Source organism: Lutra lutra, chromosome X (assembly GCF_902655055.1).
Source record: "Lutra lutra chromosome X, mLutLut1.2, whole genome shotgun sequence".
Classification (NCBI taxonomy): Eukaryota; Metazoa; Chordata; class Mammalia; order Carnivora; family Mustelidae; genus Lutra; species Lutra lutra.
In genome coordinates, this window is record NC_062296.1 from 15,245,316 (window position 1) to 15,267,668 (window position 22,353).

Below are 22,353 nucleotides of genomic sequence, written 5' to 3' on the forward strand. Positions count from 1 at the left end.
TTTACCATCCACTGATTCTGTTCCATGAGATACCTCTTTATGTCTTTTGCCCATTTTCTACTGGATTCCTTTTTTTTTTTTTTTTTTAAACTATTGAGTTTTCACAGTTTTAAAATGTACTTCGGAGAGTAGGCCTTTATCAGATAGGTGGTTTGTGCTGTTTTCTCCCTGTTTATAGCTTGCTTTTTCCTCCTCTTCAAGTGAGATTCCACAGATCAAATGTTTTTAATCTTGATGAGGTTAGATTCATTAATATTTTTTGTTATTCTCTGGATTGGGATTTTATTGATTGATTGATTTTTAAAAAAATTTTAGTTAGAGGATGCCTGGGTGGCTCAGTTGTTGTTAAGCATCCGCCTTTGGCTCAGGTCATGATCCCGGGGTCCTGGGATCAAGTCCCGCATTGGGCTCCTTGCTCAGTGGGGAGCCCACTTCTCCCACTCCCACTCCCTCTGCTTGTGTTCCCTCTCTTGCTATGCCTCCTCTCTCTGGCAAATAAATAAATAAAATCTTTAAAAAAAAGATTTTAGTGCTCGCTTCGGCAGCACATATACTAAAATTGGAACGATACAGAGAAGATTAGCATGGCCTCTGCGCAAGGATGACACGCAAATTCGTGAAGCGTTCCATATTTTTGTGTTGTGTGTTATATTACAATGTTCATAATGTAGGTATAACATTTTAATATTTGTCAACTTGCTTTTACAAAAGTAAATTCTAAATTACTAAGCTTTATTCATATGTTCTTACACTTTTTCAAATCACTATTAGTAATTACTTGTTTTATATTAAAAACTCCCATAAAAACCTAAAAAAAATTAAAAAAAAAGATTTTAGTTAAAGAGAGAACATGAGAGAGAGCATGAATGGGGGGAGGGATAGAGAGAAAGGAGAAGCAGACTCCCCGCTAAGCAGGAAGCCTGATGCAGGACTTCATCCCAGGTCCCTGGGACCATGACGCAAGCCAAAGGCAGACGCTTAACTGACTGAGCCACGCAGGCTCCTCTATTTATTTAAAGAGTGAGTTTATTTATTTATTTATTTATTTATTTATTTATTTATTTATTTGAGGGAGAGTGAGAGAGAGAGAGAGAGAGCATGAGCAGGGGGATCTGCAGAGGGAGAGGGACAACAAGACATCCCCTTGAGCAGGGAGCCTGATGTGGGGCTTGATCCCAGGACCCCAGGATCATGACCTGAGTGAAAGGCAGACACTTTACCAACTGAGCCACCCAGGTGCCCCAGATTGTGATTTTGTTGTCATCAACATATATCTTCTGAGCTTGTCAATATTTCCCTAAGATAAGTTTCTTTGAGGAAAGACTTTAAGCATATAAGAGGGAAAGATTGGTATATTTAATTATCTACAAAATTTTAAACTTCTGTATAGTAGCTGTTAAGAAATATACAAAAGACAAACACTAGCTAGGAAAGAATTTAAAACATATATACCGAAAGGTTAATATCCTGAATATCGAAAGAGCCCTTATCACAACAATGAACTATCTTAGGTCTCATTTGTTGCATGATATGGAAGAATAATTAAAAGTAAACTAAGCCAACTTCTGCTTCTACCCATGAAAGATTATGTGGTGCGGACTTTTTCTCCTAATAGAAACAACTAGAAAACTGGACAAAGTATATGAACCAACTCTTTCCAGACACTGAGTCAACAAGCAGTGCAGGACGTTGATCCCCAAGAGAAGGGAGACATGATGAAGAACCCTACAGTCACTCAGATTTTTTTTTGCATCAAAACAAAGTCAGTACTATGACCATAAGGAAGGGCAACTTGATTGGATGCTGCTTTGAAAAAAAAAGTCTCTAAAAGACATTTTTAGGGACAATTAGATAAATCTTATTATGGACTGAAAATTAGATGGCATTAGTGAATTATTGTTAATTTTCTTAGTTGTGATATAAATCTTTGGTTATGTTGAAAATGTCCTTAATTTTAGGAGAGGTGTGTTGAAGTATTTAGGGTTAAGTAATATGAATAGTTTATTTATAATTTTTTAAAGTAATCTCTATACCCAACATGGGGCTTGAACTCAATGACTCTGAGATCGAGAGTCAGATGTTCTACTGACTGAACCAACCAGGTACCCCATTTTATTTTAAAAAATATAGCCACTGGGGGCGCCTGGGTGGCTCAGTGGGTTAAGCCTCTGCCTTCAACTCAGGTCATGATCCTGGAGTCCTGGGATTGAGCCCCACATCAGGCTCTCTGCTCAGCAGGGAGCCTGCTTCCCCCTCTCTCTCTGCCTGCCTCTCTCTGCCTACTTGTGATCTCTCTCTCTCTGTCAAACCTGGGTGCCTCAGTGGGTTGGGGCCTCTGCCTTCAGCTCAGGACATGGTCCCAGCGTTCTGGGATCGAGCCCTGCATCGGGCTCCCTACTTGGCTGGGAGCCTGCTTCCCCACCTCTCTCTCCCTGCCTGCGCCTCTGCCTACTTGTGTTCTCTGTCTGTCAAATAAATAAAATAAAATCTTAAAAAATAAATAAATAAATAAATAAATAAAATCTTTAAAAAATATATAGCCACTGCACCTATGTAGGCAAGTGAAATATAGCAGAATGTTACTAATTATTTTTTTTTTAAGGACCCTGAGATCATGACCTGAGCTGAAGGCAGAGGCTTAACCCACTGAGCCACCCAGGCGCCCCAGAATGTTACTAATTATTAAATCTGGATGATGGGTATGAAGGAGACCATCATACTATTCTTTCAATTTTTTTCAATATGTTATAAATTTTTCTTAGTAAACTGTGTGTGTGGAGAGGACTGTTGTTTTATTTCCTCCCCTTCCTTTTTCCTGATGGCTGGAATGAAGACTTGATGGCTGGAGCTCAAGCAGCCTTTTTCTTTTTAACTCACAACTGCCTTTTAAAAAATAACAGCTTTACAGAGACATAATTCAGATAGTATAGATTCACCTACTTAAAGTGTATCATTCGGGACGCCTGGGTGGCTCAGTTGGTTAAGCAGCTGCCTTCGGCTCAGGTCATGATCCCAGCGTCCTGGGATCGAGTCCCACATCGGGCTCCTTGCTCATCAGGGAGCCTGCTTCTCCCTCTGCCTCTGCCTGCCATTCTGTCTGCCTGTGCTTGCTCTCTCTCCCTCTCTCTGACAAATAAATAAATAAAATCTTTAAAGTGTATCATTCAATGGCTTCCAGTATATTCAGAATTGTGCAACCATCACCAAATCATTTTTAGGACATTTTCTTCACCTCCCCACAAAAGAAGTCCCCATGGCCATTAGCAGTCACTTCCAGTTTCCCTTCAACCCCCACCCCAGTCCTGGGCAACTGCTGTTCTACTTTCTGTTTGTATGGATTTGCCTATTCTGAACATTTCATATAAGTGGAATCATACAATGTACAATCTTTTGTGTCTCGTTTCTTTCAGTGTTTATCCATGATGTGGCCTGTATCAGCACTTCATTCGTTTTTATGACTGAGTAATATTTGATTGTAACACTTTATTTATCCATTCATCAGATGATGAACATTGGATTGTTTTAACTCTTTGGTTATTATGACTAATACTGCTATGGATATTTGTGTACAGGTTTTTATGTGGACACGTGTTTTTATTTCTCTTGGAGAGGAATTGCTGGACCATACTGTGACTATGTTAACATTTTGAGGCACCGCAAAACTTTTTTTATAGCAGCTGCACTATTTGACATTCCCACCAACAATGTAGGAGAGTTCCAATTTCTCCACTTAACAGCACTAGTTCTTATCTTTTTGGTTTTTTTTTTTTTAGTTAAAAATTTTTTTTTTTTTTAGTAATCTCTAAACCCAACGTGGGACTCGAACTTATGACCCTGAGATCAAGAATCACATGTTCTTGGTGCACCTGGGTCGGGCATCTGACTCTCGGTTTCAGCTCAGGTAGAGGTCTTATAGTGAGATGGAGGCCCCTGTTGGGCTCCATGCTCAGCGCGGAATCTGCTTCAGATTCTCTGCCTGTCCCTCTCTGCTTCAACCCCCACTATGCTCTCTCTCTCTCTTAAAAAAAAAAAAAAAGAATGGCACGCTCTTCTGACTGAGCCAGCCAGGTCCCTCAGTATCTGTCTTTTTGATTATGGCCGTCCTAATGGGTGTAAAGTGGAATCTCATTGTGGTTTTGATTTGCATTTCCCTGATGACTAATGATGCTGAGGATCTTTCCCTGAGTTTATTAGCTATTTGTATATCTTCTTTGGAGAAATGTCTATTCACATAATTTGCCCATTTTTAGTTATTTGTCCTTTTATTATTGAATTATAAGAGTTCTTTATATTCTGGATACTAGTCCGTAATTAGAGATATGACTTGCAAATACTCTCTCTCATTCTGGGGTCGTCTTTTCACTGTCTTGATGGTGTCCTTTGAAGCACAAAATTTTTAATTTTAATGAAAACCAATTTATCTGTTCTTTTGTTGTTGTTGCTTGTGGCCATGGTCTGATATCTAAGAATAATAAGAAACCATTATTGGCTAGTCCAAGTTCACATTAACAGTCATTTTGAACCATGAGGTGGGAAGCTAAAGATGGTTAAGTAGCAGGAGAGTAGAGTCCTGGGTTTCTTTCTTTCTTTTTTTTTTTTTAAAGATTTTATTTATTTGAGAGAGAGAGAGTTCAAGTGATTCCACAAGTAGGCAGGATGGCAGGCAGAGGGAGAGGGAGAAGCAGGCTCCCGCTGATCCGGGAGCCTGATGCTGGGCTCGATCCCAGGACCCTGGGATCATGACCTGAGCCGAAGGCAGACACTTAGCCGACTGAGCCACCCAGGCGCCCCGAATCCTGGGTTTCTAATGACTATGAAGCTGCATGCTAGTCTTGGACTGCCAGATTCTGGATTTATTTTTACATGAGAGTGAAATAAAGTATCTTATTTTTGAAAATCAAGAACTTCTATTTCCTAAAACACACCACATTTTACACCATGATGAAAAACAAGAGTACAAGAGGATAGTCACAAACACATTGGTTTAGTATCCCTAATGTATTACAAACTTCTACAGATCAATAGCAAAAAGACAAACAACCAGTGGGAACGTAGGCAATGGAAATGAGCAAGTATTTCCCAGAAGAGAAAATATGTATGGCCAATTGACATATGAAAAAATGCTTTAGGGGCAGCTGGGTGGCTCAGTCGGTTAAGCATCAGGCTCTTGATTTCTGCTCAGGTCATGGTCTCAGGGTTGTGTGATCGAGCCCTGGTTGGGCTCTGTGCTGTGCGTGGAGCCTGCTTAAGATTCTCTCTTTCCGGGGTGTCTGGGTCGCTCAGTGGGTCAAAGCCTCTGCCTTCGGCTCAGGTCATGATCCCAGAGTCCTGGGATCGAGCCCCACATCAGGCTCTCTGCTCAGCGGGGAGCCTGCTTCCTCCTCTCTCTCTGCCTGCCTCTGTGCCTACTTGTGATCTCTGTCTGTCAAATAAATAAATAAATTCTTTAAAAAAAGGATTCTCTCTTTCCCTCTGCCCCTCCCCCTGCCCTCTCTCTTTCCCCCTCTAAAAAAGAATTAAAAAAAAATGCTTTAACCTTATTAGTAATCATAGAAAAGTAAATTCTACACCCATGAAAATAAAAATAAAATTAGAAGTCTGGAAGGTGTATTAGCTATGATGTGGAGCAATGGGAGATTAGAGCCTGATTGTAGGAAAGTAAAATTCTATAATCAGTTTGGAAAACAGTGCTTTGAAGATCCCTACAAGGTTAAGGGCTACTTGTCATGGGAGAAACTGAACAAGCCAGCTAGAAAGATGGTAGGTTGTGGTTAGAAAATGTAATGTTTGAATTCATGATTTAGGAAGCAGAGAGATTTGTGTGATGACAAAAAGTACAAGCTGTGACCTCGCAAGCAGTTGGCTAAAGCGGAGGAGTGTTCACTGAGGATAACGAGGCGTGTCAGTCTGGGTCCAATCAGGACAGGGAAACCACAGAGGGATTTGAATAGGAGAAGTTGAACGTAATTGTCACCAGTGACAGGGGACTGCAGTAATGAGGGATTGACTAGTTAGAAGTAAAGAGAACTCTAAAAAGAGTATAAGGATGGCAGATACAGTGTGAAATAATACATACTAGTCACTCCCCTAGAGCTGTGAGAACCTCCCCTCTCCACTGGTAGCCGAGATCCACGCCTAATTCTAGAAGTTGTCATGGGGCTGAGTCAGTGGAACTTGCTGGACATCCGCCCTCTAGAACTTGCTGAAAATGTGCCCTGGGAGGGTGTTTGTTTCCCATTCACGGGGGAGGTGTCTCACCAGAGATACTTTGGTATGGAACGGCCCCCCCAAAGGTGGTGGCAGGGGAAGCTAGCTGCTGCCCACTGTGCCCTGGTGGAAGCCAGTGTCGCGGAAGGGGAGCACTAAGAAAGCCGGGGGCTTGGCAGGAGCCTGTGGAGTGAGCACACAGGAAACAGGAAGTAAAACCCCTTCTTCCCGCAATGTCTCTACCACCTGCTACGGATAAAACTTCATATCTTGCCAGCTGGCAAGGTAAAAATGATTTAAAGTCCCACGTCCATGTTCACAGAGCAGGCATAAAGAGGGGCCGGAGGTAATCCATCAGTCACAAATAGGGAAGTCAAGGAACTGAGTGGTCATGACCCAGATGGTGGCAGAAATTGGGGCGCCTGGGTGGCTCAGTCAGTTAAGCCTTCGGCTCAGGTCAAGATCCCAGAGTCCTGGATCGAGCCCCACATCTTGCTTGCTGCTCAGTGGGGAGTCTGCCTCTCCCTCTGCCCCTCCCGCTGTTCATGCTCTCCCTCTCAAATAAATAAAATCTTAAGAAAAAAAAAAGAAATTGGGGTGGAGTGGAAGATTATAAACCAACTTGTTTCTCCAAGTGTGACCTTGGTCTGTCTGTGTCAGAATCAAGTGGGATATTTAGTAATACAGGTTCCTTTGCCCCATGGTGAAGTAGGGTACTGGGGACTAGTCCTCCCAACTCTTCATTCTTTTCTCCGCCTGCCCTCACAAGAGATGACTATTTTTGGGCACTGTTGTTTGTAAATCATGGCTTTAGGTGATGGAGAGCCTTTGAGGGTTTTTGAGCACGAGTATTACACGATCAAAGAGTTGTTTCTGGAAAATGAACCAGACTGTGTTCTGCCAGAGAGTCCATTAGGATGAGAGGATGCAGGTGGGAAAGCCAGGGAGTGAGGAGGCTGGCTCAGGGGCTCAGGGTACACACTCCTAAGGCTTGGGGGTCTGAGTGAGAAACCTTTGCTCTTTTTACTCGTGCTGTCCTGTGAAGCCTGTTGCTTCCTGTGACTAGCCTGTGACCACCAGTCTTCCAGCGGCTGCCCCTGCGCCCCCAGTTCATCAGCTCCTCTGTGTCGGCACTTGCTTCCCTAACCAGCCTCGGTTCCAGCCTCGGTTCCATAGCTAGTCATTCAGCCCCGTGCTTGCTACGGTCCTGGGATCCCTCGCTCTCCTGACATGTACTCTCCATACCGACAGTAGCTTCAGGTCCTCATACTAATAGAACTGCCTTGAGGAGGTGGCCTTGCTTTCTTGGTTTTTCTTTAGTACTTAATTTGCTGTAGCCATTGTCTAAAATGAGGCAAATTTTCACCCGGGTGACCTCCGTGGGCTCAAGCCTGTTTTGGGCTAGGCTGGATTCCTGAAATCACTTGGGCTTTATTCTTGATCAGAAAATATAAGCGATACTTCAATAATTCTGTCAGATTTGTTTGTCTGTGCAGTTTTTTTTTTTAAGATTTTATTTATTTATTTGACAGACAGAGATCACAAGTAGGCAGAGAGGCAGGCAGAGAGAGAGAGGGAAGCAGGCTCCCTGCTGAGCAGAGAGCCCGATGCGGGACTCGATCCCAGGACCCTGAGATCATGACCTGAGCTGAAGGCAGCGGCTTAACCCACTGAGCCACCCTAGCGCCCCATCTGTGCAGTTTTGATGAGCAATTGGGAAAACGTGTCCAAGGGACGTAGAAAAATGTGTTCAAGTAGGTCTGACTTGGGAATTTAATTTACCCACGAATGGATTTTGTATTTCTTTCTATGAGATAGCCTTGACTATGGTCAAAAGTCAAGTAAAACTTGATTGACTATACTTATTTTGCTTCTGAGTATAATTACATCAAACCAAACATTGGAGGTCAAATCCTTGTTAGAGCACTAGTGATCGACCAGACAATGTGAATGAAAGTCAAATGGTGATGCTGGGCAGAAGAAACTGGAGAAAGGGAAGTACCATACTGTATGCGTTCAATTATATAGGATTCTAGAAAATGCAGACTAATCTACAGGGAGTGAAAGCGAATTGGAAGGGAAGGGAGGTGAAAAAGGGTTTGAAAGGGCACAAGGACATTTTTTGGGGACGATGGAAAGTTTTACCTGGATTGTGTGTGAGATTGTATCACAGCTGTATACGTATGTCAAAATTCATTAAATTGGACATCTTAAATATGTGCAATTTATTATATGCCAATTTTCTCTCTGTAAGTAAAAATCATGGGGCGCCTGGGTGGCTCAGTGGGTAAAAGCCTCTGCCTTTGGCTCAGGTCATGATCTCAGGATCCTGGGATGGAGCCCTGCATCCCGCTCTCTGCTCAGTAGGGAGCCTGCTTCCCTTCCTCCCTCTTGGCCTGCCTCTCTGCCTACTTGTGATCTCTGTCTGTCAAATAAATAAGTAAAATCTTTGTAAAAAAAGTAAAAATCATTAGTAAGGAAAGAAGTTTTGTTTTAAGTCCTAGGAGTTCATTCATTCATTCATGCATTTGTTCAGTGTTTTTTTTTTTTAAGATTTTATTTATTTATTTAACAGACAGAGATCACAAATAGAGAAGCAGGCAGAGAGAGAGAGGGGAGCAGGCTTCCTGCTGAGCAGGGAGCCCGATGTGGGGCTCGATCTCAGGACCCTGGGATCGTGACCTGAGCTGAAGGCAGAGACTTTAACCCACTGAGCCACCCAGTCACCTTGTTCAGTGTTTTTAAAAAAAGATTTTATTTATTTATTTGAGAGCAAGAGAGAGACCATGAACAGGGAGAGGGGGTGGAAGGAAGAGGGGAGAGGAGGGGATGGGGAGAGGGGAGGGGCAGAAGGAGAGGGAGAAGCAGACTCTTCGCTGAGCAGGGACCCTGGGCTCCATTCCCAGGACCCCAGAAAGATGACCCGAGCCAAAGGCAAACACTCAACTGACTGAGCCACCCGGGTGTCCCTCATTCAGCATTTTAAAACATCTACTGTGTACCTGGAGCTTCTGGGAACAGTGTTAAACAAGACGGACAAGCCCTCTGCTCTAGGGAGGTTACATTCTGGTAGAGGAGACATACCAACAAGTGAAGTGTGATAAGTGTTAGGAACAGGGCAAGAAGGGGAAGCTTTGAAAACATTTAGCAGGATCATCTAAGCTGATTATTTGGTAGTAGATGTTTAAAGCTGTGTTGAGAAGGATTCGGAAGCTTAGCCAGTTTAAGGCCATGCCGTTCCCCATACCTTTCCCAACAGTATGTCTCTTTCAACTGGTTGTGAAAATGTTTGAGGATAACAAGATCTCTTGTTTTAGACTAGGATTGTTTTTTTTTTTTTTTTTTTTCAGAGCAGCATTTTCAATGCAAAGTGTTTCTTGTCGGGGAAGCATCAACTTTCCAGACTAGTATAGAAAGAGGACAAGTACTCTTTTGTTCTCAAAAGTTCTGTTTTTAAGTGTTTTGTACCCACTCATGGGACTGTGTCTGCGCCTTTGCTAGGGGTACCACAGCTGGAGTGTGTAGTGGAACCAGGTCCAGAAAAAGAATTGCTAAAGAATGCAAGTAAACAGGATGTCAGATGTTATCCTTAGCCTGTTTCCCTAAACATAGCTTTTTTGGCTGCAAAGTAAAATACCATTCTTCTAGCTTCTGCTTCCACGCCGGGATGGCTGACGGCAGGCACGGTCTTCATTCACTGGTCACGTTATCACCGTACAATTCAAGGTGTTCTACAAGGAATGATCCCGAGACACTGTCTCTGTGAGACAGGATGTGGACATCCGGCCACTTCTTGGATGAATTTTCTCGGCCTACCTTCTCCACGAGGCTCAGATCTGTCTGACCTAAGAGCCAGTTGGCATCTTTCTCCTGACAGAAGCCAGATTTTCACTGGGGCTAGACTATTTATTGACAGTGTTTTCCCAGACTGGCCTGTGAGTGTCTCATTTCCAAGGTCCCCTCTGTTTTCCAAGAGCACTTGCTTCCTTCTCTCTCCTCCCTCCCCAGCCTCCTCCTCATTTCCTTCCTTTACAGCTTCTTGCACTGTTGGGGTTTTTTTTTGGGGGGGGGGTGGTGTTTGTGTGTGTTTCTTCTTCTTCTTCTTTTTTTTTAAAACCCTAATGAATTTGTTTTGCAGGTTTGGACAAAGAAACCCAGCATTATCCAAGGATTTTTCTTCTTCTATGTCTGCATCTTTTAAGTGCAATCTCTGTGGCTTTAAGATCCCGTCATTCGAGTGGGTTCCACGGTTATCTAAGAAAAGTTGTCAAGAGGCTTTGCTCTGCAAGCCCCAGAAGAGAACTTATAAAAACGGAAGGCAGTAGCAGATGCAATTACGGATGTGGCTTAGTCGTTGCAGCTGCCCCACGGAGCTGTGCAGAGCATACCGTCCTTAGAGATGAACCCAGAAGAGCGAATCGTGACATGGCTTATATCCTTGGGAGTTTTAGATTCCCCCAAAAAGACCATCTGTGATCCGGAGGAGTTCTTGAAGTCCTCTCTGAAGAATGGGGTAGTGCTGTGCAAATTGATCAACAGACTTAGGCCTGGCTCTCTAGAAAAGGTAAGGGAGATAGGCAGTCTCTTTGCGATGGCTTACCACCAGAGAGCAGTAATAATGTAACCCTTGAGACGTTCTGTTGCACGGGGCCTCGGGACGCTCCCACTTGAATCTTTTCCTGAGAATTTGGCATTCTGTCTTGTTTCTGTAGTTCAGAAAACACAGAAAATGAAAGGTTATCCTCTAGCAGTTGGCCCCCAAATATAGCAAAACCGTGATGCACTGTTGGTGCTAGGGGACAAGGAGAAAATACCCATATCATTTGCTCTGTCATAGAGCGACATGTTCTACCTCCCCGTGTACCAAGGGCATATTTTGAACTTGGGGTATATATGAGTCTTTGTAATAATGGGATGATTTATGACAGATATTGATGGTGTTTATTGACAGTTTGGCTCAAATCAATGTCGATTTTCTTCTCAAAGAAAGAAAATAGCCTTTGAAACAGAGGCAACCAGGAGAAATAATCCCAAGTGTCAGAAAGGTTTGTTTAAACAACAGAAAGCAGATACATGTGTTGAATGCAACATGTGTTCAAAGTGAAATTAGCCTCAGTCTCTTTTCAAAAGCCTAAAGTTTTATTGTTGGGAAGCTAAGGTTGTGAGGATGGGCAATTTCTAAAGTAGGCACTTTAAGTAAGTTTAAAGGTCAGATCCTACAGCTATTTTCTGTGGTTAACGGGGACGTGACTGTGAGCATAACATGAGTTCTTTTGCCTTCTTGAACCGGTTTGTGTTTTTATTGAGCAAATTGATTTCCTTGTAAGTTTCCTTAAACTTGAAAGAAACAGCATACAGAACTGTAACCAAATGTAGCAAACAGGAGAACAGGATTTTAATAAATTATCATGGGGAGGAGGGAGCCAGGTAATAGATTAAAAGCAAGAACCAAGTTCAAAAAACAGTCTGGATCCAATTCGCTACCCCCACACCTCAGTAGAAGGCAAAGAAAAGGATTGTCAGTAGAGATAGATGGTTTGGGACTGGAAGTTTGGTGACATTTGAAACAGACAGACCGTTTAGACTGTTACATCACTTCCTCCAGTGGTTATTTCTCTTCCTGGATTGATAGCAGTGTGGCCCCCTGTCTTAAAAAGCCTACTTATCTAGTTATCAGAACCTGAGGGCTAGGGTGTGCTTGGCATGGGACCACAGTGTCCGAGTGACATGTAACTCTGTTTATCTAGTACTGCTCCGAGCCCCAAACCGAAGCTGACTGCCTCAACAACATTGGTGACTTCCTGAAAGGATGTGCGACCCTTCAGGTGGAGGTAAGCCCTGGGTTGATTTTGACCATCAAACAGGGGTAGCATATTATGGAAACCATGGTTAAGACTGGTGGTCTCCAGGGGTGGCTTGCTAGTTTGTCTAGCACTGAAAACCAGTGCCAAAACCAAACCAAACCAAACCAAATCAAAACTCAGAATAGGATATCTTTGAATACAGCATCCGAGCCCTGAAAGCAGGCTTCCGGTGACAGAGGTTGTGTGTGGAGCTTCCCCGCTGGGGGAACTGGCTGCTCTGCAAGGGGGCGGAGTTGGGGGGGGGCGCCTCACTGTAATGCCTCTGAGCTGGGAAAAGAGGAAAGTATATTGTCCCTTTTCCCCCACTAACCCTTTAGAATAGAGGCCTTGAAAAGCCCAGAGAACCTGGCCCTGTGGTAGAAATTGTGTATTAAATTACATTGCCTTGTTTTATAGTATATGGATCTGTAGAGTACGTATGGGGGTCTTGCTGGAAAGGAGGTGATACTTTTGTCTGAGTGTCAAAGTACTTCTCTGCTCCTCAGTGTGTGTGTGTGTGTGTGTGTGTGTGTGTGTATCACATCTTTATTTGCAGAAGCAAAAACCATGGAAACAATATCAGTATCTAGCAATAGGGGAAAAGTCAAATAAATTATAGTACATTCAAATGATGCTGAAGTCTTACACATTCATTTAGAAAAGATGGTAGGTTTTTTAACTTGAAGTTTAGTTGACATATATTATGTTAGTTTCAGATGTACGACATAGTGATTGGAAAATTCTATACATTACACAATGCTCACCACGCTGAATATAGCTATTGTTTGTCACCACATAATATTAGTTTTTTAAAGATTTATTTATTTAGGGGCGCCTGGGTGGCTCAGTTGGTTAAGCGACTGCCTTCAGCTCGGGTCATGATCCTGGAGTCCTGGGATCGAGTCCCGCATCGGGCTCCCAGCTCCACGGGGAGTCTGCTTCTCCCTCTGACCTTCTCCTCGCTCATGCTCTCTCTCACTGTCTCCCTCTCTCAAATAAATAAATAAAATATTTTTAAAAAGATTTATTTATTGGGGCACCTGGGTGGCTCAGTGGGTTAAAGCCTCTGCTTTCGGCTCAGGTCATGATCCCAGGTCCTGGGTTCGAGCCCCGCATCGGGCTTTCTGCTCAGCAGGGAGCCTGCTTCCTCCTCTCTCTCTGCCTGCCTCTCTGCCTACTTGTGATTTCTGTCTGTCAAATAAATTAAAAAAAAAAAAGATTTATTTATTTAGTGGGGGGTGGTCAGAGGGAGAGAGAGAATCCTGAAGTAGACTCCCTGCTGAGCGTAGAGCCTGGTGGGCAGGTGGGGTGGGGGGAGCTTGGCCATGGGCTTGACATGGGACTTGATGCCAGGGCCCTGAGATAATGACCTGAGCTGGAATCAAGAATTGGCCGCCTAACTGACTGAGCCCCCCAGGCGCCCCTACGAGTTATTGACTATGTTCCCTATGCTGTGTTTGTCATCCCCGGGCCTGCCTTACTTTATAACTGGAAGTCTGTGCCTCTTTGTCCCCTTCATCTCTTCTCTCTGTCCCCTCAGTCCCCTCCCCTCTGGTGACCACCAGCTTATTCCTGTATTTATGAGTTGGTTTCTGCTTTGTTTGGTTTTGGTTTTTAGATTCCATGCATGAGGGAAATCCTATGATAATGGTCTTTCTTTGTCTGACTTATTTCACTTCTCATGATACCCTCTGGGTCCATCCATGGTGTCACCAATGGCAAGATTTCCTTCTTTCTGTTGAGTTGGTCAAGTGCATGTATTCCACATCTGTGTCCATTCATCTGTTGATGGACCCTTGGCTGGTTTCCGTATCTTAGCTGTTGCAAATAATGCTTTGATAAGTGTGTGGGTGTGTATCTTTTTAAATTCGTGTTTTTGTTTTCTTCAGGTATTTGCCTCAGTGTTTTGACCTGTAAGATGGACACATTAATTGCTACCTCATGGGGTTGTTTTACGGATCAAATGAGATACTACATAATAATTTCGAGCTAAGAGCTTGGACCCAAAAAAGATCTATGAGATGATAATGTATGTAGAGAGCTCAGCAGGGAAACAGGGACATTAAGAGTGGAGACACGTTGTGGCAGTAGTATTTGTGGAGAAGTGTTCATAGTGGGTTGATCATGGACTCTGACCTAAATTGTTTGGGTTCAGAATCTCAGTTCTCTCTCAGCTTTGTGACCTTGGGCGTGTTCCTTGACTGTGCCTCAGTCTCCCCACCTATAAAATGGGAATAATAACAGCACCTATCTCGTAGGATCAGTATAAGATGTCAATGCATTCATGTCCCCAGAAGAGTGTGTGGCACATAGTAAGCATTTCTCCAAGTGTTAGCTATTATTAGTAGTAGTAATACAAGTTGCTTTGCCCCAGATAAACTTGGCTTGCTTCAGAATTTTTTCTAAAGTTAGCTACAGCATCAGGCTATAGTTGTCCCAGAATATTTTATCCAGGTGTCCCTGTTGCCCACTGTGAGCTGTGTGTGTCTACATTGGCTCGTGTATGTGTGTGTGTGTATGTGTGTGTGTGTGTTTGTGTGGCTTTCGAGGTAGGTGTAGCCTGAGACTTTTCTATATATCTTCTAGAATAACATCTACTATTGAACAGATCATGGTATTTTCCATTTTATTTGACAAATAAAAACATGGTGAGGTTGCCAATGATTTCTGCGCTATGAAGCTGCCAGAAGGTGTCCTGAGCTTCTTTGCAGTTCTCTGAGAAAACTAGATGCTACAGAAACACCTCCTGGGTCTAGCACTGTGGGAGAACGAGTCGTTTCACAGAAGTGGATTTTTCTGATAGCTAATGCTTACTCGTTTAAGTACCAGTGCTTAAAATATTTTCACCCACTTTGGAGATGAATCTTTCTGAAAAATGCATGCTAATTTTCATTTCTTGAATGGAAGGCACTGGGCGTATTTTTGTCTCTCTTTGATCATTGATGCTGGCCTGAACATCGCAGGGGTATTGGAATAGGGCGGTATCTGGCACGCGGGTAAAGCACATAACTTTCTCTAGTTTGGCAGACTGGGGTTGGAGTCTTGGCTCGGTCAATTACTGACTGTGGACTCCAGGCAAAGTTACTTGGCCTCTCTCTGTTTCAGTTTCCTCATCTGTATAATGGAGACATTAACAACATGTACTGCGTAGGATCGTTTTAAGGATCAAATGAGATAACACACCCAAGGCATGAGACTGAAAGTGAAGCTGGGGGGACCCCACAGCCAGGAATATGCACCACCCAGTCTCAAGCTCCCAGGGAGCTAGGAGACAGACCGAGACACACATAAATACAAAGTTTTTTTTTTTAAGATTTTATTTATTTATTTGACAGACAGAGATCACAAGTAGGCAGAGAGGCAGCCAGAGAGAGAGAGAGGAGGAAGTAGGCTCCCCGCTGAGCAGAGAGCCTGATGCAGGTCTCAATCCCAGGACCCTGAGATCATGACCCGAGCCGAAGGCAGAGGCTTTAACCCACTGAGCCACCCAGGCGCCCCTATTACAAAGTTTTTTCAATTATTTTTTTCAGTTGACTATATTTGACATGTGACCTATAACCTTAAGGTGTACAGCATGTTACATTGCTGTATCTATATATTGTAATATGATTCTGTCACAGATATACTTATCATATCACATAGTACTAGTACGATATTGTTGTCTATATTCAATATTACGCCAGGCGTTAGACCACTGTGGCTTACTTAGTCCTTAAGCAATATCAGTGTTTATCTCCCCATCCCATGGTAACTACCATTTCACTGTTTTTTTTTTCTGAGTTTAACTATTAAAAAAAATTTTTTTAAAAGATTTTATTTATTTATTTGACAGAGAGAAAGACACAGACACAGAGCACAAGCAGGAGGAGTGGGAGAGGGAGAAGCAGTCTTCCTGTTGAGGAGAGATCCTGATGTGGGCTCAATCCCAGGACCCTGGGATCATGACATGAGCCAAAAGCAGACGCTTAGCAACCGAGCAACCCAGGTGCCCCATGAGTTTGACTTTTTTAAGGTTTTATTTACTTACTTGAGAAAGAGTTAGAGAGTGTGGCTGAGAGAGAACGCAAGTGGGGGTAGGGGCAGCGGGAGAGGGAGAGAGAGAATCTCAAGCAGACTCCCCGCTGAGCATGGATTCCCTAGTTGGGGGTTCGATCTCAAGACCCTGAGGTCGTGACATGAGCTGAAATCAAGAGTCAGAGGCTTAGGGCGCCTGGGTGGCTCAGTGGGTTAAGCCGCTGCCTTCGGCTCAGGTCATGATCTCAGGGTCCTGGGATCGAGTCCCGCATCGGGCTCTCTGCTCAGCGGGGAGCCTGCTTCCCTCTCTCTCTCTCTGCCTGCTTCTCTGTCTACCTGTGGTCTCTCTCTGTCAAATAAATAAATAAAATCTTAAAAAAAAAAAAAGAGTCAGAGGCTTAACTGACTGAGCAACTCAGGGACCCCAAGAACACACTATTACTTAGCTAAAGAAAGAGTTCTGGCTTGAAAGGGTTAGTTGGGAAATGTAGAAAAATGTGGAAACCAGAGCTGGGGCAGCATAGTGATATCTTGAGTACTGGCTGTGGGGCACAGCGACCCCATTAAAGAGCTGCTGCTGGGCGCCTGGGTGGCTCAGTGGGTTAGGCCGCTGCCTTCGGCTCAGGTCATGATCTCAGGGTCCTGGGATCGAGTCCCGCATCGGGCTCTCTGCTTGGCGGGGAGCCTGCTTCCCTCTCTCTCTCTCTCTCTCTCTGCCTGCCTCTCTGCCTGCTTGTGATCTCTCTCTGTCAAGTAAATAAATAAAATCTTTAAAAAAAAAAAAAAAAAAAAAAGAGCTGCTGCCTTCTGAACCTCTGGGTGGCCGGTGGGTCTCTCCAGGGGACCTCTATCCTTGTGCTCGCAGATGGCTGTAGTGTCCTAGGGCCTCTAGAAGGTCACGCTGGATCAGGGAGGTCTGCTGAGACATCTAAGAAGCAAAGCCCTCTCTAAAGCACTTTCCCAACGTTGATAGTATCTTTTGAAACATAGAAGTTTTTTATTTTCATTATTTTTATTTATTTTTTAAGATTTTATTTATTTATTTATTTGACAGACAGAGATCACAAGTAGGCAGAGAAGCGGGCAGAGAGAGAGAGAGGAAGGGAAGCAGGCTCCCTGCTGAGCAGAGGAGCCCGATGCAGGCCTCGATCCATCCCAGGACCCTGGGATCATGACCTGAGCCGTAAGCAGAGGCTTTAACCCGCTGAACCACCCAGGCGCCCCCCTCAATAGAAGTTTTTTTAAATGTGATGAAGTCAAATTGATCTGTTTTTGCTGTTGTTCGTGTTTGGGGTATCATGTCTAAAAAAAAAAACCCCATTGTCTAATGCTAGGTCATGAAGAGTTATACGTAATGTTTTCCTGTAAGAGTGTTAGAGTTTTAGTTCTTACATTTAGGTCTTTGAATCATTTTGTGTTAATTTTTGTATATGGTGTGAGGTAGGAATCCAAATTCATTCTCTCTTTTTTAAAGATTTTTTAATTTATTTGAGTGAGAGAGCACAAGTGGGAGGAGGGGCAGAGGGGGGAGCAGACTCCCCGCTGAGCTCAGAGCCTGATGTGGGGGTCCATCCTAGGACCCTGAGATCACGACCTGAGCCAAAGTCAGATGCTTAACCAGCTGAGCCACCCAGGCACCTCCTAAATTCATTCATTTTAAACACTCTTTTTGAAAAGACTATTCTTTTCCCCACTCAATCAATTAATGTAGCAGTGTAATAAGTTTTCAAATCAGAAAGCATGAGTCTTCCAAATTTGTTCTTCATTTTCAAAATCATTTTGGCTATTCTGGATCCCTTGTGTGCCCATATGGATTTTAGGATCAGCCTGTCCATTTCCACAAAAACAAAAAAACAAACAAAAAAAACAACAAAAAACAAAAACAAAAAAACACAAAAAACTCAGCTGGCATTTTGATAGGGATTGTGTTCAACCTGTAGATGGCATTGGGGACTATTGCCATCCTAACGATATTGAGTCTTCTGATCCGTGAACACAGGATGGCTTTCTACTTATTTGCGTCTTTTAAAATTTCATTCAACAGTGTTTTATAGTTTCTAGTGTGTGTATCTTACACCTCCTTGGTTCCTTTTGATGCTATTGTAAATGGAATTATTTTCTTAATTTCGTATTTGGATTGTTCAGTGCATGTGTATAAATATATAATCGATGTTTGCATATTGCTCTTGTATCCTTCAACTTTGCTGAACTTAACTCATCAGTTCGAATGGTTTTTTGGATTCCTTGTGGATTTCTTTTTTTTTTTTAAAGATTTTATTTATTTATTTGATAGAGATCACAAGTAGACAGAGAGGCAGGCAGAGAGAGAGAGAGGGAAGCAGGCTCTCTGCTGAGCAGAGAGCCCGATGCGGGACTCGATCCCAGGACCCTGAGATCATGACCTGAGCCGAAGGCAGCGGCTTAACCCACTGAGCCACCCAGGCGCCCATCCTTGTGGATTTCTTATACAAGATCATGTCATCTGTGCATAGAGATAGTTTTACTTCTTCCTTCCAATCTAGATGCCTTTTCTTTCATTTTCTTGCCTAATTCCCTGGCTAGAACCTTCAGGTCAGTGTTGCATAGAAGTGATTAAAGTAGACATCCTGTTGTTGCTCTTAATCTTACGGGAAAGCTTTCAGTCTTTCACCATTAAGTAGAATGTTAGCTGTGGGTTTTTCATAGATACCCTTTATCGGACTGAAGGATTCCCTTCTATTCCTGGTTGTTGTTTTTTTTTGAGTTATTTTCTTGTCCTGAAAGGGTGCTGGATTTTGTCAAATGCTTTCTCTGTATCTGTTAAGATGACCGTTGGTTTTCATCCTTTATGATCTTTTTTTTTTTTTTAAAGATTTATTTATTTATTTATTTGACAGAGAGAAATCACAAGTAGGCAGAGAGGCAGGCAGAGAGAGAGGAGGAAGCAGGCTCCCTGCTGAGCAGAAAGCCCGATGTGGGGCTCGAACCCAGGACCTGGGATCATGACCTGAGCCGAAGGCAGCGGCTTAACCCACTGAGCCACCCAGGCGCCCCTATCCTTTATGATCTTGATACGTTGTATTACTTTGATTAATTGTCATATGTTAGATCAATCTTGTAATGCTGGGATAAATCCCAGCAGGTCATGGGGTTGTATGTGCACATAGAGATGGATTTGTATATATCTGTGATTATTCTTGAAGCTTTTTTTTTTCATAGAAATGGAATTACTGTGTCAAAATTTGATAGATATTCTCAGATCCCCTTCAAAAATGCTATATGAAGCTCTACTCCCACCAGGTGAGTAGGGTGAGTAGGAAGTGCCTTCTTCCTGATGTCCCTGGCAGGACTGGATATTATTTATCTTTCATGTTTGCTAAAATGTTGGGTGAAAATGATATTTCGTTTACTGCTATAATTTGAGGTTCATGATCCTAGTGAGTTTGGGTATCTTCTGACCCCTTTATAGTCCACTTACATTTCCTTTTCTGTGAACCAGCTCTATATTTTTTATGTGTTTCCAGAATGGAGAAGGCAGGAAGGACACTCAGGCCTCAAGAGAAAATCTTCTAGAACATATGGAAAAACCCTCATGTCTAGGTAGAGTGTCACTAATGTGACCAGGAAGTCCTCTGACAGCACTATTCTAGCAGTGTTAGTTTTGTTTTCTTTTTTTTTTGAGATTTTATTTATTTATTTGACAGGAAGAGATCACAAGTAGGCAAAGAGGCAGGCAGAGAGAGAGAGGAGGAAGCAGGCTCCCCACTGAGCGGAGAGCCCGATGTGGGGCTCGATCCCAGGACCCTGGGACCATGACCCGAGCCGAAGGCAGAGGCCCTAACCCACTGAGCCACCTAGGTGCCCTGGTAGTTTTGTTTTCATTCTGCCTTTGAACTTGGGAGGAGGAGGGACAGATACAGTTCTTCTGATCAGTGGAGAGTGGCCTGGGTGCTACCTCTTTGACTACACTGGTCTGGCTATAGCCCCCATGCTCGCCTCCTGGCTTCACCTCCAGCGGATACTCCTGCTCCGTCCCCTGCCACCTCTGCTGCCAGCCCACTACTATCTCCTGTTTTGCTCCTGGGCCAAACCTACTTTTATAAAGAGGTTTTGCTTATTGAATGTCTATGAGGCTCCATGAATGCTTCTCTCTATCTCTTTCTCCCTCCCTCCCTTCTTTTCTTTTCTCTCTCCTTCTCTTTTCAGAACCAGCTGGTATCAGTATGGCTTTTCTTTGTCCCCGCCCCCTCACTGCCTCCTGTCTCCCTGAGTCACTCCATCTGCCTTGTCACTGGAACAGCATGGGTGCCATCCCCAAAGTGGGGCCTGTGGGATGGACGATCTGCCATTCCCCAGGGGCTGCTCTGCATGAAGGCCGTTCTGGAAGGGAGGCAGATCTACTAATGACCAAGAGTCACGGCTAAATCTCCCATAAGAGAGCTCTAGCTCTAGGAGAGCAGAACCATCTTGGAGGAGTGAGGCCTGAGGCCAGGTAACTAACCAGTAGCTGTAATGGGTATCAGTCAGACCCTCCTTCAAGGCCAAGTCTGCCACCTGTGTGAAGTCAGAGACACCCCCCCCACCCCTTCCCTAGGCCTCAGTTGATTCATCTGTGAAAGAGGAGACTAGAGTAGGGATTGGTAATGTCTAACTGTTGGACACTCTGTTTTTAACTGGCTCAATTCCAAAAGTTTCTGCTGGGCAGAGCTTTGTGTATTTAGCCGCTCAGTTTGTGCTAGTGGGAAGAGTAAAGAGGCTATCGGAAGTTTTTTGTTTTTCCGGTTGAGCAAATCTGACACTCCTAATGGAATTTCCCTGAGTTCCAGGGCTCTGGCCGTCCTAATCTTTTACCGACTGCATCATATTTCTGTAAAAACTGGACTTCAAGTAAGGCAGTAAATATTCCACATCTGTCGTGAACCTTATTATGCTCCTAACAGGCCCCTTTGACCTGGGTCCTGTTACCAGAGAGCGCAGGAAGAGCATCCAGGGTAGTTGGGGAAGGGATGGCTGTTGAGGGCCGCCGGAGAGCGGTTCCTTTCTCGCCCTCTCGGCGGCTGGGCACAGAGCTGGGGGGTCCAGCTGGCGTCGGGGATCGGCGGCAGGAAGCGGGCCGCCAGGAAGGGCTCGTCCGCCAGGCCGGGATTCCCTCCCGAGGCCCCGGCAGTGGCCGGCGGCAGGCCAGGCGCCCGCGGCCCGGGGCTTGACTGGAGCTGGCGGCGGCAGCATGCGCAGTGTGGCCGTCGCCGTTCCACCGCGGCTTCTGCGGCTGCCACGGCTACCCGGGCGGCGACGGCTGCTCTGCCGCTGTCACTTCCAGTTCCTACTTCGGCAATCCAGGTCCGGGTCACCGCTTCCCCGCCGCTGGCCCGGTCCCTCCAGGCCGCCCTCCCTGCCGGGCTCTGGCTCCGGGCCCGGAGGGGCCAGCGCGCGCAGCCCAGCGGGGTCCCCGGGCCGCCGCTCCCGCCCTCCCGCCGCTGCCGCCCCGCGCGCCCTGGCCCGGCTCGCCGCCAGTGCACCCCGCGGGCGCGTCTCCCGCAGCCCGCTCGGCGCCGTTCTCCTCCGCCTGCCGAGCCACACGGCCCTGGAAGCAAGAACTTGAGGGCAGGAATCTGGCTTCCCTTTAGATTAAAAAAAAAAAGGAGGGGGGGGCATAAAGCAAATCCTTAGGCTGGAGAGGTGGCGGGCGCGGCACGGAGTTTGGAGACGGGCGCCCCCTCCTCGCCCGCGTTCGGGAGCAAAGTTGCAGCCGCCCCTCCCCGCCTGGGCGAGCTGAGCCCAGCTCTCCAGTTTCGCTCGGGTGGCAGCCGCGCTCAGGGCAGGGTCCCCTCTCTGGCTCGGTGCACGGTTCCCGCAGCCTTGGCACTGGCGGGCTTGCCCGCCCGCTCGCCGGCCCCGTGACTCGCGAGGGCGAGCCGCTTCCAGGAGTCAGCAGCGGCGGGTGCGCGGCGCGGCCGGAGCGAGAGAGCGAGCAGCGGGAGGAGCAGCGGGCAGTGGCCGAGCCAGGTGACCTGTCTGGGGGCGACGGGGTCAAGGGAAGGGGAGGACGCGAGGGCCGGGGTGGGGCCGAGGGACCCGCGTGCAGAGGAGACGCCCTTCCTCCCCCTGCCGTGGCTCGCAGCCCCAGCCGAGGGGTCGGCTCTCGCCCGGGCCTGGCAGTGCCCTGGGATCCCGGGGGCCTGGAGGGGGAGGGGGGCGGGGGCCGAGGGCGCGGAGTGAGGACGCGCCAAACTTAGGGGCGAGTTGTCCGGCTCCGGCCGCCGGCTTTGCAGCGGACAGGGTTCCTTCTTTCCCCGGGAACCAGGGCAGT

At 45.4% G+C, this 22,353-nt stretch overlaps 1 protein-coding gene and 1 non-coding gene across 9 annotated transcripts in view; both read left to right on the plus strand.

Annotated features, from left to right (window-relative positions):
* The first annotated feature begins 529 nt into the window (after positions 1 to 529).
* LOC125092481 (U6 spliceosomal RNA) lies at positions 530 to 636 on the plus strand. The gene has a single exon (XR_007124943.1). It is a non-coding gene; the product is annotated as a U6 spliceosomal RNA (small nuclear RNA).
* Positions 637 to 9,855: 9,219 nt separating this feature from the next.
* ARHGEF6 (Rac/Cdc42 guanine nucleotide exchange factor 6) overlaps positions 9,856 to 22,353 on the plus strand; it is a 98,645-nt gene continuing 86,147 nt past the window's right edge. For 6 of the 8 annotated variants that reach the window (XM_047715548.1, XM_047715547.1, XM_047715550.1 and 3 more), the window contains exons 1-2: positions 10,592 to 10,771; positions 11,955 to 12,038. In XM_047715548.1, the coding sequence (XP_047571504.1) occupies positions 10,607 to 10,771; positions 11,955 to 12,038 (249 nt within the window). In that variant the 5' untranslated portion in view covers positions 10,592 to 10,606. Of the gene's footprint in view, positions 10,143 to 10,345; positions 10,772 to 11,954; positions 12,039 to 21,516; positions 22,050 to 22,353 lie in introns of those variants that run through there. The other 2 variants (XM_047715549.1, XM_047715555.1) reach the window with 2 other exon arrangements.